Source organism: Moschus berezovskii, chromosome 1 (genome assembly GCF_049115385.1).
Source record: "Moschus berezovskii isolate FMDL1 chromosome 1, NW_MosBer_1.0, whole genome shotgun sequence".
NCBI lineage: Eukaryota > Metazoa > Chordata > Mammalia > Artiodactyla > Moschidae > Moschus > Moschus berezovskii.
Window position 1 is genome coordinate 86,833,259 of NC_142460.1, and position 15,708 is coordinate 86,848,966.

Genomic DNA, 15,708 nt, shown 5'->3' on the forward strand with positions numbered 1-15,708 from the left:
GGATCCAATCTGACAGCAAAACCCTTGGGAAAAAGCCATCTAATCAACCTGGCTGCAGGCAAAAGCCTATATCATCTGGCTCACATATGGAACACTTGTATATATATTTGCATCCATGTGGATACAGGGAAACAAAATTTGAAGATATGGGTGGCCTTCAGGAGAAGGGTCAGACCAGAATCTGTCCTCAGTGACACAAAGGAGTGCATTCTGATTGCCATCTGTTTACTTTACGTTCAGAGAGAGGAAAGGAGAGTTTCTCAGCAAAGTGTGTAGGTCCCCTGAAACTGATTCTGACAACACTTAACACACCTGTGAATTCTTGTTCACTCTCTGGCTTTTCTGCTAGTTTATAAGTTCCATAAAGGCTGGAACTATGGCATCTTGTTTACTTCTATATACGCTTTGTGCCTTGTTTATAGAAGGTACTCAATAGATACCTATTGTTTTAGTTTTTCTTTGAAGCCTATGCCAACACAAGAGTATGTATCCTGCTCTAAGTAGGGTTGTGTGTGTGTGTGTGTGCGCATGCTCGCATGTGCTAAGTTGCTTCAGTTGAGTCCAACTCTTTGTGACCCCAGGGACGGCAGCCCACCAGGCTCCCCTGTCCATGGAATTCTCCAGGCAAGGATACTGGAATGGATAGTCATGCCCTCCTCCAGGGGATCTTCCCGACCCAGGGATTGAACCCACATCTCTTGCGTATCCTGCATTTGCAGGCAGGTTCTTTACCAGAAGGGCCACCTGGGAAGCCCAAGTAGGGTTAGGACCAACTCCCCCACACCCTTTTCTCTAACTTAAACATCAAAAATGGCTGTTTTCTTCCCATAGTTGTTTCTTAAATGTGCTTAGTTTTAGCCCATGAAAATGAAAGTGCAGCCTCATTCGGCGAGTGAAATACCACCATCTGAGCACAGTCTCTAAGAGATATAAGAAGGATGTAAGTGGGTGGAGGATAAGCCCTCCAGAGTTCTCAGCAGCATGCAGAAGGATGCGCTCGATGGAATACACCTGCAGGTGTGAGCACCGAGCAGGGCAACAGCTGCCCATACTTGGAAGGAATATCAAATGTGAAATGTTAGAACCTAGAAAGCAATGGAACAGAAATTATTCCTTTTTGCCTCCAGACACAGTATTTTTTTATATTTGAAAATCTATCAGCACTAAAAACAGCAAGTTATATTACACACAGATTGGTTAACTGCAGCGGCACGCCGTTTGGAATGATTTCTTTGGGGAAATGGCAGAGGCCATCCAACATATGACTCTCCACTGAATACAATTTTCTTCTCTCTAAATGAACCTCGTGCTCACCATTAAGAGGCCTGAATCTGAGCTGCTGAGAAATGGTAATGACCCCAGATTATCTTCAGCTCTGTGGAATGGAATTTTAGACCAATCTTGACTGAAGCCACAGGGTATCACAGTGCCTTCGCTCTGTTCCACTGCTGCATTGTTGCTGCAAAGGGAGGCAGGCAGGTCTGAGTGCTGAGTAAGACAGCTCAGGTTTCTGGCAGGAGTGGGTAGGTTTACTCATTAACTTGCTTCATTCTTTGCAACTGCTGGCCTCAGAGCAGAGTCCAGGGTTATTTGTACATTGGGAACAGAGGAAAAGAGACTTACTATGTGTAGTTTTAAAGCATTTTCTTCAGACTGCATTAAAAAATAGAAAAGAAAGTAGAAAGAACAGCTGGTGGTTTGGAAGGGAGCCACCCAGCTTGGAGAGAGGTGTGAGTTCTGAATTGGTTTCTCACTCTTAGCTGCGGTGCATTGGCTGAAGAGGAGGGTGGAAACTGCTGAGTCATTCTCAGACCAGTTGGTTTTCCTAATCCTCTTGAGAGAAAAATTACAGATGAGTTTGTTAGAGCTTTAAATATCTTGTGCCTCACTGCCGAATGTATCAGAATGGAGGAAGCAGCATTCTGTAGCTGCTTTCCAAAGGCTTTGAGATCAAGCACAGAATCTGAACTCTGCTCATATAGGCTGTGAAAATCGAAGCTTTCAACCCCAGCTGATTCAGTGACTATATAAATACACCTCATACAAAATAAATAAATAAATAAATCTGACATTAAGTGTGTGTATTTATATGCTTTCTTCAATCTGGATTTCTGAATAATTTTATCCAGCATAAAAATATGATTTTGTTTCCTTCCAAGAGAATTATACACATCCTTTCTAAAGAACAAATGACTGAACTCCATGTAATTTCAGTAGCGTCAGTTCTTTGGCAGTTCCCTAGTGTACAGATTTCTAATTCTCACTTGGTCCCCAGGATATGATTTACTTGTCAGAGTAGTTTTATGAGGTGCTTTCGCCTGACTCTGATTCTGGATAATACCCTGATGGGATGAGCAGATGGTATACCTCACCTCCTTTTACAGGGCATGAGGAAAAGCAAGAGAAGTCAGGGCAGAGATGGAACTATAGCTACCTTTTTCGCCTTTGTAAAGGGTCCAGTATTTTTAATTAATCTTGTTGGGAACATAGAATATAGATTGCTAGGTGAACTTGCCAATTATTGCAAGTAGATTAAACTGCACTAGGCTGAAGAGTGAGTGACTCCTCAAACATATCTGTCTTAATCCCTTGAATTTGTGAGTGTTGCCTTATATAGCAAAAGAGACTTGGCAAATGTGATTAAGAATCTTGAGATGTGGAAATGTCCTGGATTATTTGGGTGTGCCCTAAATGTAATCAGGGCTTCCCTGATAGCTCAGTTGGTAAAGAATCCACCTGAATTGCAGAAGGCCCTGATTTGATTCCTGGGTCAGGAAGACCTGCTGGATAAGGGATGGAAAAGACTCTGATGCTGGGAAAGGTTGGGGGCGGGAGGAAAAGGGGACGACAGAGAATGAGATGGCTGGATGGCATCACCGACTCTGTGGACATGAGTTTGAGTGAACTCCGGGAGTTGGTGACAGGGAGGCCTGGCGTGCTGTGATTCATGGGGTCACGGAGAGTCGGACACGACTGAGCGACTGAACTGACTGACTGACTGATCCAACCTAGACAGCATATTAAAAAGCAGAGAGATTACTTTGCCAACGAAGGTCTGTCTAGTCAAGGCTATGGTTTTTCCAGTGGTCATGTATGGATGTGAGAGTTGGACTATAAAGAAAGCCGAGAACCAAAGAATTGGTGCTTTTGAACTGTGGTTTTGGAGAAGACTCTTGCGAATCCACTGGACTGCAAGGAGATCCAACCAGTCCATCCTAAAGGAGATCAGTCCTGGGTGATCATTGGAAGGACTGATATTGAGGCTGAAACTCCAATACTTTGGCCACCTGATGCGGAGAGCTGACTCATTTGAAAAGACCCTGATGCTGGGAAAGATTGAGGGCAGGAGGAGAAGGGGATGACAGAGGATGAGGTGGTTGGATGGCATCACTGACTTGATGGACATGGGTTTGGGTGGACTCCAGGAGTTGGTGATGGACAGGGAGATCTGGCATGCTGTGGTTCATGGGGTCGCAAAGAGTCGGACACGACTAAGCGACTGAACTGAACTGAACCCACTCCGGTATTCTTGGGCTTCCCTTGTGGCTCAGCTGGTAAAGAATCCGCCTGCAATGCTGAGTACATACTTTTGATCCCTGGGTTTGGAAGATGCCCTGAAGAAAGGAAAGTCTCCCCACTCCAATATTCTGGCCTGGAGAATTCCATGGATTGCATAGTCCACGGGGTTGAAAAGAGTTGGAAACAACTGAGCGACTTTTCACTTCACTTAAATGTAATCATATATATTCATAAAAGAGGGTAGTAGAGGAGGATTTGACGACAGAAGGGGAAAAGGTGATATGATGATGGAAGTAGAAATCAGAGTGATGCACTTTGAAGGTGAAGAAAGGGACCATGAATCAAGAAATTTCTAGAAGCTGGAAATGCAGGGAAATGGATTTGTCAAAAGGAGTTGTCAAAAGGAACCAGCCAACACTTTGACTTTAATCCATGGAAACGGATTTCAGACTTCTGACCTCCAGAACTATAAGAAAATAAATTTAGTCATTTTAAGCCATTAAATTTGTGGGAATTTGTTACAACAGAAACAGGAAAGTGATACAATAATTATGTAGAGCGGGGATTCCATCTCCAACTAATCATTAGAATCACCCCCAAAGCTTGTTAAATACAGACCCAAACCTAGTAAATCAAAATATTTAGTCCTGGGGCCCAAAGTCTGCTTGTTAAACATCTCTTCTTATAGAAATGAGGAAGTCAAGACTTGTAGAAGTGAAACAACTTTAGAACATAGTGAGGTTCATTTAAAATTAAATTGTATTATTATATCCTTTGAATTTTCTTCCCCCAATTGTGCTGCTTCTATGTAAATGTGATTTCATTTGAGGCTTTGGGTTGGTATATCCATTACAAGGAATAAATAAAAGCAGAAAAATTTTTTTAAACTTAAAATGTGTATTGATTAGAATGATGCAATCTGGCTTTCTGTGTTTGGATCTGTGATCTCTAGAGCTAACCTTTCCTTGCAGAGATTAGACAGCAGGCTGAGAAGAATGCCTTTGAAACTGAGAACAAAGACCAGCTTGCAATTTACATTGGTGTGCTGGTGCTATGCATATTAAGTATCTTAAAAATTTCAGCAGGATAGGATTTTATATATAACTTATTTATAAATGGTAAGGATGTCTTCACCCTGCTGAACTTCCTATAGGATTTTCAACAGGAAATAAAGTTTTTATGTACTCCCCCTCTCCTAAGGCTTCAACTACTATCATTAATATGATGACCTCTTGTATCTTGTCTCCTGGGCTTCCCTGGGAGCTCAGATGGTAAAGAATTTGACTGCAATGCAGGAGACAAGAATTCAATCCCTGGGTTGGGAAGATCCTGGAGAAGGAAAAGGAAACCCACTCCAGTATTCGTGCCTGGAAAATTCTATGGACAGAAGAGCCTGGAGGGCTACAGCCCATGGGGTCCCAAAGAGTTAGACACAAATGAGTGACTAACACACACACCCACATACACATATCTAGTCTCCTAGCTCTCCCTTTCCCTAAGTTCCAAACACATACAACTGACCACATCCTGGTATCTCATTTTTGATTGTCTCTGGAGCAACTCAAATTTGACTCTTGGATCTTAGAACATGCAGGGCTGTCTGTGTGTGCTGTGCCTTTGCACTTGCTATTTCTTCTAGCCCCTACCCCTTCTAAGTCAATTTCAACTTCTCTCTTAAGACTGAGCTCAGGAAGAGCTTCCCTGGTGACTTAGATGCTAAAGAACCTGCTTGCAGTGTGGGAGACTTGGGTCTGATCCCTGGGTTGGGAAAATTCTCTGGAAAACAGAATGGCTACCCTTGCCAGTATTCTTGCCTGGCAAATCCTATATATATTTTTTCAACTGCAGATTAAACAATAAGGAATTATTTCCTAGAGGAAGTGCTAGGAATTCTGCTGGTCAGGGGCTGATTGTGAGCCTCAAAATAACTGAATAGATTAAACATATCTAACTGGTGGGCTGGAGGCTGTCCAGGAAACTGCAGCGACGGGAAGGTGTGTGAGAGTAGGGACTGGCAAACAGTCACAGGGAGAAATGTGTCTGTCCATAGTGGAGGAGAGCCCTTACAAGGTCTACAGATTCCCAAGAAAATATATGAACTGAACAAGACAAGAGATGGACAATTAGACTGTCATCTATTTTCTTTGTCATCCCCCAGCTGCAGCCATGCTTATGACAAAGCCTTGAACACAGTAGCTTGGACCAGGTCCTCTCTAAGTTAATGCTAACTCTGACTCTCTGGAATTTTCAGAAGCTTCCATGAATTGTGGCTGAAGAAACCACAGCAAACTGGCCAGATAGTTTCTTACCTTCAACTCAGTCATTTTCCTTCTGCTGAAGGTGTGATGATTTCAGGAAACCCAGGCCCAGATGCTTCTGCTTCTCCTGCAAACCACCCTCTGGATGTTATTCCACTTCTTCACTGTGCTCACTGGTCAGCACAAATCAGTTACTCAGATCAGTCACAGGTATTTCCTAAGTGGGGCTACACTAGGGAGAAAGTCCAGCATGCTTGTTACCAAACCGCTTTCCTAACTGCCTTTGGTTTTTATTAAACCTGGGCTGTTTCTAAAGAGCTTGCAGAGGCCTGTCTCCTCTTCACCCGAGATAAAGGTTGAGCAATTATTTGTTTCAGGTAAAGGAAGGAGGCTTATCACTAAAGGCAGAGAATTTAAAGCTCTCTATGAGAGGAACTGTGGCAGTTAGTGCTTGGTGTGTGAGGCAAAGGCTTCTCTATTCAGTCCTGACTCAGGCCAGGAAGGAACACGGCAGAGTGCTCACTCTCTGAGAGCAGTGAGGAAACGAGCTGTGCCCTGACACAGGTGTTTTCACATACCTGCCTGAAACATGGACCGGGTCCTTCCAGGGATGAGCTGGGCGAACGGTTCAGAGCCTGAAGCACTCCAGTTAAAGCCAATTTAGATGTTTACTGTTGCTCCACTTAATTTCTCAAATATAGTTAGTGTTCTTATAAATTCCTTAGGAATATTATTTCCTTATGCTTGTATCCCTCTAACAAGAGACCCAAGGGTTATTTTCCAGCCACTTTTCCATGACTCCCTTGTCCTTCATCTTGGCTACTCTCCTTAGCCATGGTCAGGTATCAACTTCATGGCTAATGGCATTCAGGAAGGAAGAAACCATATATTGAGTGCTTGTCATGCCAGATTTTCCCACAGACATTACCTCATTTAATTGCACAAAAACAATCTTGTAAACTAGGCTTTATTATCTTGAACTCAAGTGCAGTAGACCAGGCAGGATATGTAAATGGGTAAGGTAGGCTAAGTAAGTTTTAAAGATACATAAATGAAGTTCCGATTTTTAAACACTGGCAACTTACACAAGTGAATGGATGAATGAATGAAGTCACTGTAACAGACTGTAAAACATGCCCACAATTTCCTTTCATCCTTGCATACATGTTCCTTTGCAATGTGATTTTGCTGTTCCTCCCAACATGAAACGGGAGTCTTTATCTCCTTGAATCTTACTTTGGCTAATTGCGAACACAACACAAGCAGAGGTTTGAAAATGCTTGTGCTTTAGGATTTTCCCATTTCTTGCTACTTGAGACCACCATGCAGGCTAGCCTCCTTGAGAGTGAGATACCATCTGGATAAAATAACCTTTGGGTGTCTTATTAGATACAGGCATAAGGAAATAAGATTCTTAAAGAATTTATACCACGTTGCCTTTGTTGAGTTGTCTAGGCACTCAACAGCCAGCGCTAGCTGCCAGATGCGTGAATGAAGCAATGTGGCTGCCAGATGACTGCAGACACTATGTGATCCTAGGTGAGACCAACAGGAGAACCACCAGCTAAACCCAGCCCCAACTGTGGACACACAGAATTGTGAGCAAATAGAATGACATATTTTATGCCAGTAAAGTTTTGGGGTGTTTTGTTAAGCAGTGATAGGTAACTGACACAATTATGTCAAAAAAGGCAGGCATATAGGTGTGAGTGACTATGGGCTGCCAGTTTGACACCTTCTGCTTTAGATAAATGGGTCTAAGCATCTTCCAGAGGTCCCCAGGCTCCAGCATACTGAGGTAGCAGCAGAATGATTTGCTTGTGTCTGAGGTGTTAGTGCAGAAAGACCAGTCCAAAGGTGCCATGTTGATAGAAACAAGTGACAGGTTGGAAGCACACTGTGTGGATTGATGCCTGCAGACCAGGGAACTTATAGCACATCTCAGCATATGTCAGCACAGACAGCTGACATTGTGGTATTACATAAGCTTCCCTGGAATTTATATGCAAACCTGGGAGAAAGGGGGAAGGTGTAAACCCCAGCTTTACTGAGGCTAAGTTTTTATTATTCCTGCAGTATGCAGACTCAAAACCAAAAGTGAATTCAGGAAAAATATTTCTTGCATATCTGAGTTTATGAGTACATTGGCTCTTGAACTGCTATTGATCCTGGAAACCAGAGTTTGGTGATTAGGGGGGAAAATGGATGGGAACCAATAAGAGACAAAGGAAAAGCTTTACTGCTTTGATTTTCCATAAACTTCATGTGCCCTTTCTGAATCAGCTTTAAAGGCAGATTTAAGAGGTGTTTCAGTTCTCTCCTAAGATGTGAGAGATTTCTGAAAGAGTAAGAAAGTGATAAGAGATCCTTGACAGAATGAAAATTATTTTAGGGGCCGGAAAATATTTAAAATAGAATAAACCTATCAATTTCCTATTTAGGTGTTTTTCCCAAGTGGGTTCATTTTATTTCCTGTCTTCTGTTTTTGTAACAATAACTTAATAAAACAAATATTTGCTTTGCACCACTATGTGCCATGTATCGTGCCATATACACATAGGAGAAAAGAGAACATATAAAACACAGAAACACATAGCTTTGACTATATGTCTGATGGCTTTCAATTTTAATCACATATTTATTTCACAACTCTTGGGGACCTCCTATATGCCAGGCCCTGTGAGGTGTGGGGGATACAGAGATAAGCCTGGTCCTCTAGGAGGGCGCATACTGGAGAAGATTGACCAATAAATGGGCCATTACAATGGGGTGCCTGGACTCTTCTGTGACAAGGAAGAAGAGTCCATGGTGTTATGGGAGGGATTAGGGACTGCAGAGCTCTGATTAGCAGGGCAGGGAAGGCTTCCTGAGGAGGTGATAGCTGAGCCAAATCACAGGCAGTAAGGGATGGATCAAGGGAGGATTGTGTACAAAGAGAAGTGCAGTGCATTCAAAGACCTATTTTTAGTGCACTGATGGAATAGAGTGGAGTCTAGTGAGGGAAGTCTTTCAGAAAGGGGAGTTTGGGCAGATATTTAAAGCAAGGGAAAGAGGCAGGGTGATTAACATTCAAAGACACCCAGTGGAAGAAGCAGGTTGTGTGTCAGGCACACACTATACTGGGTAAGGCAATCATATACTGGACCAGAGAAGAATCACAGTATCCAAGTGGCAAGCAATAAAGATGCTAAAAACCAGGCAGAGGGAGAGGGATCCAGTGGATGGATGTGGGGAACAGGTGATGTGAAGAATTTGAAAAGGACCAGGAATTGGAGACACCAGATACAGGCCACCTCTGGATTCTGGCACAAGATAGGCTTACTCTCTGCAGAAGCTCTGGACTCACACATACCAGGGAGTGGGGAGAAGGACCAAAACAAGTGTAGTGATGATTAAATCTCCACTTTCCTTCTCTGACTGCACTTCCAGAATGCCACCAGCAAGTGTCTTACCCTCCAGACAAGACCCTGGAGGATTCTTCTCTAGGACAGTGTTCCATAAATACTATACATTTTGATAAATACTTATCAAATATAAAAGACAAAGTCTTTCTGGAAATGCTTCTTTTAATGAGGTGAATGGCTCCCTCCCACCTTAATTTATATATTCATGAATTGGTAATTCTTATTTCTAGAAAGACACAGGATTCCACATCTTTTAATCCTAGTTCTTGCTTTTACAGACATAAATGTTGAGAAAATTTGTTTGCATAAATAAGTGGTTATGAATGGAAGGGGTTTTTTTATATCATTGAAATTTCTTCTGAATCAAACACCAAAAATCACACACTGATCTACTGTTAAATATTATTTTAATGACTTATCAGTTAACAATTCAGCTAGGTTAATTTTATTGCAAGCAAATAATTTGAAACCTGATTTGGATCAGCTTTGTTACCCAGCTACTGGAATCACTGCTGTAACTGTCACCTTTTCACTTGGGAGGTGCTTTGTCCAACTCATTTACTCAGAAAGGGTTAGGAAAATAAAAATGTTAATTATATATACTTTGCCTGCATAATTATTTTTGATAAAAATGTTACTTCCATATTTTGATAGATTTCTTTCATGGTAAGAAGCCTTGACATGAAAGAAAGTGTCATATAGCCATGGATGTTTCTTACGAAAGCTCTTTGCTTTGTCCTCAGGAGCTTTTCCTTAAGAGCTCTGCATTTTTTGTGTGTGTGTGTAATTGTGAGGAGTGGAACAGACAAAATCCTTAAATAAAACTAGTATTTAGAAATGCCTTTGTTGGTATCCTGAAGACATTTACACCCTGGGGCAATAAGCCGTATTTCTATTGCACTACTAGGGAGATGCTCCTTCTCTGCAGTGGGAGAAGGGTAATTGTGAATGTGGAGGTGGGAAGTAAGAACCAGCATTGAGCTGCCTCACAAGCACTGTTAATAAAGATACATTCATGTGGGAATTAATGATCTGGAAAATGATTCCCTTAAACTATTTGTGCCTTTGTACTTCTTGGAAGAGATACACGCACACATCCTAGCTGGAAGACCACTGATCCACACCAAGTAAGTGGAAAACACTGCATCCAGGAAGCTGGGGATTGTCACAGGGTAACGAGAAGGACGAGTGGCATTGGAGAGCAGTCACTCCAGAATGCAGTTACAGCAGTGGTTCCCAACCTTTTTGGCACTGGGGACCAGTATCGAGGAACACAATTTTTCCATGAATGAGGCAGGGGCATGGCTTTGGGATGATCCAAGAGCATTACATCTATTGTGCACTTTATTTCTATTATTATTACATCAGCTCTACTTCAGATAATCAGGACTCAGATCCCAGAGGTTGGGGACCCCTGAATTAGAGGATGGAGGACATCAGAACTGATGTCTCCAAGAAGAAAGTGAAACTGATAGATTAGCTGATCTATTTGATGGTACTGAGCAAGATTTTAGATCTCTGTTGAAGTTTAGGGGTTTCATTCTTTACCATGACTTATTGATGACCTTGGTAAAGCTTAGTTGTTAGCCAGCTGAGAAAACAAATATGGTATAAGAGAGGGGCTATGTATGTATAAGATGACATGGCATTTTATTAGAAATAGATATACCCAGAGGGTAGAAAGTGGTAGTAATAAAAATGGGTAGTAGCACATCAAAGACACATATCTCCTGTTTTGTGAATAGAGGATGTGACAATCAGGTTATGATTGCTGTGGTGTGTATAGTCTTGAGAGGGAGGCATGGCTCAGTTCATTACGGGGTGATCGTGCAGAGGAACCCAAACATGAACTTTGATGAACTCTGCAAAACTGGTGCCATTACAGTCTACAATCCATGTATTCCTTACTTTTTAAGATACGAATTTGTTTTTTTTCAAAGGCTGGATTCTGAACTACCTGCATTAAAATCAGCTAGTTTGCCTGTTAAAAATACAAAATCCCAGCCCTATGTCATATAATAGGGTTGGCCAAAAAGTTCATTCTGGTTTTTCCATAACATTTTATGGGAAAAACCAAAGAGACTTTTTGGCCAGCCCAATACATATAATTGAGTGAAGGGGGCAGAAGAAATTTCAGAGTCTTTGCATTTTAAATAAACACTTCAGACGACTTTCATGCATTTTTGAGTTTGAAAGTCATTTCTTTGAGTTCTTAAATGAAGGTGCTAATTGTAACTCAAAGTTGGATCTCCTTCCTACTCTATGGAGCAGCCCTGGCAGGCTCCAACTCCCAATTCTGCATCAGGCCAACATACTGGGGAATATGGGAGGTTCAGGGTTCTCCCAGGACTAGGCTTCCTGCAACCCTTCCTCTCCTACCACAGTAATTTAACTCAGTTTTGGGATTAGGGAGAAATTAATTTTTTATTTCCTTCTCCTCCTTCCCCCAAAGGGTATCCTCCTTTGAATTTTAACACATATTAAATCAATGCAGACATCGTGTTAGACCTTCAGAGTTCTTAAAACAGTTGCTACTTGTGCTTTAAACCAGCATTTAGATACCCATACAAGGCCCTACCTGGGCTGGGTGCTAAAGCACACACTACTGAAATGAAGACTCAAAACTCTGATCATAGAGGCGGGTTAGGAGCTCTTAACCTCAGTCTGATGGCCTAGCCCAGCACATCAGTTCTATTAAGTCCATTTTCAGAATGGACAGAAAAACAGCAGTGTCAAGGCACTTGGATTATATCAAAGATGCCTCAAGTTCAGGGACTTCTGAGAACCTGAATAAAGCTGATATGGATCAACCCCTTTGGGAGCAGCTCTTTCCTTACAGCACTAAAGTAGAAAGACCAACCCATATCCTTAGCTGGGTTGCAAATCAAGCAACCTGAGGGACAGATGAGTGGACAAATATTTTCATATCTGGTTGCCTCCACAGCAAGTAAGAACACTGGCTAGACATTTGAATCACAACAGGGGAAAACAAAAAACTTTCTCTATTGCTAGCAATTTGTTCCATCAAGAAAGCAAGAAAATTGAAGATTTAATTAACACTTCTAAGGAAGTATTTGCTATTTACACTTATTACTTAAAAGCAATTTTTATGAGCAGGTCTCAGGAAGTCTTGGCAAAAATTATGCTTCAAAAGATTCTTTTTGAAGAACTCTGGCTAATAACATTCATTTTGGCAAACAACCTTATTTTGCTGCTACTAATACTGTAACAAACTTACTGTAGAGTATTAAAAAATTATTTTTCCTTAGAAAACTATAATTCAGGAGTCAAGCCTGACAGCAAGAAGAAATGGAGTGGAGTACTGTTAATTTTTCAAAGTTGATCCTGAAGCCATCAGGGATGGGTTATTTTTCAATAAGGGAGAAAATACAGAAATTGGAATAGATCTTTTTCTTAATTAAGGGAAAGAAAGAGGAAGAAAGGGCTACTGATTTATTTTTTAAAAAAGGAACACAAAGAATTTCAGTTGGTTTAGGTCTCTGTGTATGCATTTGGTTTCTACTTCCTAACTGCATAGCCTTTGTCACAACATACTTGTGCCAAATTCCACATACAAATCGTGATTTACATAGCTCTCCTCTACGTCAAAAAAGAAATCAGGGCTAACTCTTGTGGGGGAGGATGTGAAGAAAGACTGGAGAATATTCTAGCTGATGAAAAGTGCTTTAAAATCCTTTCACAAATCCCCAAAACTGCCTTTCTAAAAGCACTCTCTAACATTGTGATTTTGATATCCATTTTCAGCACACCTTGACTTCCAGAGTACAGAACAGAAAGAGAATTTAGTGTTTTTTCCCTAGTTTTAAAATGAGAAGCTGAAACTGTGTATTTATTATTATTATACTTTAATATGGAGCAAAATCAGGAGTGTGGAGTCTTACAGCAAAGCTAGAGAGAGAATATGTGTCAAAAGGTGTATATGGAGCAAAATCAGGAGTGTGGAGTCTTACAGCAAAGCTAGAGAGAGAATATGTGTCAAAAGGTGTTGCTGAATAAGGCAGCAAATTGCAGTTTCTGTAAAACAGGTTTATATATTAACAAAGAACTGGGGCAAAGGGAATTATACAAGCAAAAAAGATGGGTAAAAATAGTAACGATGAACAGTTATGCATATATACACACACACCACCCCAAAAAACTTTAGATTATGAAATCCAAAAATCCTAGTCCATAATTCATGTAAATGTGTTGTTGTGGAACTTATTTTTACTTCTCTCCATAAATGCATTGTTAACACAAAGAATAATATTCTTAGCTTATGGACTATAGTTAAGGGACATTTTAGGAGTTGACTTTTCCTTCAAAAATAAAAACAAAAACTGAAGACGGTGTAAATCCCTCTTACTGCCCTTGTGCAGGTCTTAGATTTCACCCTGCCTATTTTCAAACAGAAAACAGTAAGAGGGTGCAGACAGCTGTAACCTAAAGAGTGAAGGATTTAGTGAGCTGTCCATTTCTTGGAGAATTTTTCTTTACTGGTACTGCTGTTCTCTATGTATTATTAATCTATTTATATTTAACTCCTTATATTAGTCTGCCTCTTCCAGCCACTGAGCCATTTGCAAAGGAGAAGAGAGAGAGACAAGGGTTGCTATTATTAGGCATCCTTGTGTGTGTGATGAAGGTGGAGACAATTAAATAACACCATTTCGCTTCTTTGAAAATGACAGAGATTGTTTGGGGTGGACAACTCAGGGCTGGTTAACATAACCTTTCCCCTCAGAAGGTAAAACAATGGAGATACATTTCTGAAGTACTTAATTAAGCCTTCAGCAATGAGTGTGGGAAAATTACAGACCCATAAAAATCCTCCAGTTCTAGGCAAGAGTAAATTTTCTCTGCAGCATTCTGTCACTGCTCATTTACTGCATCATTTTGACATCTCGTATTTCCACAAGGTTTTTTATATAATCTATAAACAGGGACAGAAAGGTGAAAAATAGAATGAGGACAAAGTCTGGACCTCCCACGCTGTTACTTCCTTTCGGTTTTCCATTAAAGGGTGAAGCTGAAGGGTGGCATTTTAAGATGATTTCATTAAAAGGCTGAGACATTAATAATCGACACAGCAAGAAGAAAGCTGTGAAAAACTGCCACCGCTTGCTCACTCTTTCAAAGGATGAGTGTAATTCAGTCATAATGTAAGCTCTTTAATGTTCCTCCCCCAAACCTTTTTCGATCAGGAAAGCCTGGAATCTGTAGGCAAGAAAGATAATCATGTTAGGACTCAAAACAGGCAGAGTTAAAATGCTAATAGCCTTTAAAATGTTTTCCTTATTTTTTGTTTCTGTATATTAGGCTGTTATTCTTTAAAGAACTGTCTTTTTGAGGTTTTACTCAGAAAGCCACAGCAGATTAAATAATAAAAATAAATTCTACTAAAATGAAAAACATTTGCTGAGCAATTGGTGATAGTGTCATCTAAATCAGACAGGATGAAGGTGAAACTCACAATATTCACCTGCTGGACTTTCATATGAATTATGTGCATTGTGATAGACTATGGATATGTACCTTTGCAGTCTCAAGCAAATTATTTCCTATTATTTTATAATGTAACTTTATTTCTGGATTGTTCTTGTTTCTAAGACCCTTATTTTCTCTTGATCTAAGTTTTTCTTCTGTATTTAAGAAGACAGAAGAAAGTCAGTTGGTTGGGCCTGCAAAGTACTCCCCCGTCACCCCAACTTCTTAAAAAAAAAAACAACTCAAAAATGAATTTGGAAGTTAATTTCAGATCAATCAAACCTTTCCACAAATTCAAGAAATCATTTTATCAAAAAAGATAGATACAGACCTGATTACCATCTCTTAAAAAGTATCTCTTCTCTATGACCTGTTAGAAACAAAGATATTAAGGACTTAGCATGTATACCTTGAAAAAGCAATAAGCCCACTGACCACTGATGGCACTAAGAGGTGTACACCCAAGTTACGAGTCGTTTCAGTAGCAACAGACATCTACCACACTGAGTTAAACCTGCTGCTAATGGGATCAGGATTGTGGAAGTGTTTTTATAAAAGCCTGTCTCTAGTTCCAAAAAGCGTCAACAACAGGTCAAAAAATAAATGAACAAACAAAAACGACTAAATAACGAGAGAAAATGACATGAGATCCCATGCAATTCCCAGTATAAATCTGGAAATTTGGCTGCAAATTTGGTTCAAAACTCTCTAGCAGTCAGCCCCAAAAGGTACCAGACAGAATCCGTAAGATAATTTACTCTGCTGTGTGGCAGAAACCAACACAACAGTCTAAAGCAATATCCTCCAATTAAAAAATAAATTAAAAAAAAAGCAAAGCACTTTTGCTACTACAATAGCACAACTATTCTTTAAAGAGGTCTCTGTCTGTATAACGTAGTCAACTGCCATATCCCTCTAGTAACCACAGTTGTAAATTCTGTAGCTCCTTAATGGAGACAGATGACATGATATCAAAATCGGTCAATTAACTTCTTATGGATTTAATCTGCACCCTTAATTCAGCAGTCTCAGAACTGTTT

General features: G+C 40.5%; 2 protein-coding genes across 3 annotated transcripts in view; both read right to left on the reverse strand.

Moving 5' to 3' along the window:
• Positions 1-13,896, reverse strand: part of HGD (homogentisate 1,2-dioxygenase) — a 61,729-nt gene extending 47,833 nt beyond the window's left edge. Inside the window, exon 1 of one of the 2 annotated variants that reach the window (XM_055435623.2) lies at positions 5,829-13,896. In XM_055435623.2, coding sequence (XP_055291598.2) covers positions 5,829-5,843 — 15 coding nt within the window. In that variant the 5' untranslated portion in view covers positions 5,844-13,896. Of the gene's footprint in view, positions 1-1,314 lie in introns of both variants that reach the window. The other variant, XM_088837368.1, reaches the window with a different exon arrangement.
• Positions 13,897-14,048: 152 nt separating this feature from the next.
• Positions 14,049-15,708, reverse strand: part of RABL3 (RAB, member of RAS oncogene family like 3) — a 43,440-nt gene continuing 41,780 nt past the window's right edge. Inside the window, exons 7-8 of the mRNA XM_055435752.2 lie at positions 15,000-15,038; positions 14,049-14,398 (exon numbers count right to left, since the gene is read on the reverse strand). Coding sequence (XP_055291727.1) covers positions 14,333-14,398; positions 15,000-15,038 — 105 coding nt within the window. The 3' untranslated portion in view covers positions 14,049-14,332. The remainder of the gene's footprint in view (positions 14,399-14,999; positions 15,039-15,708) is intronic.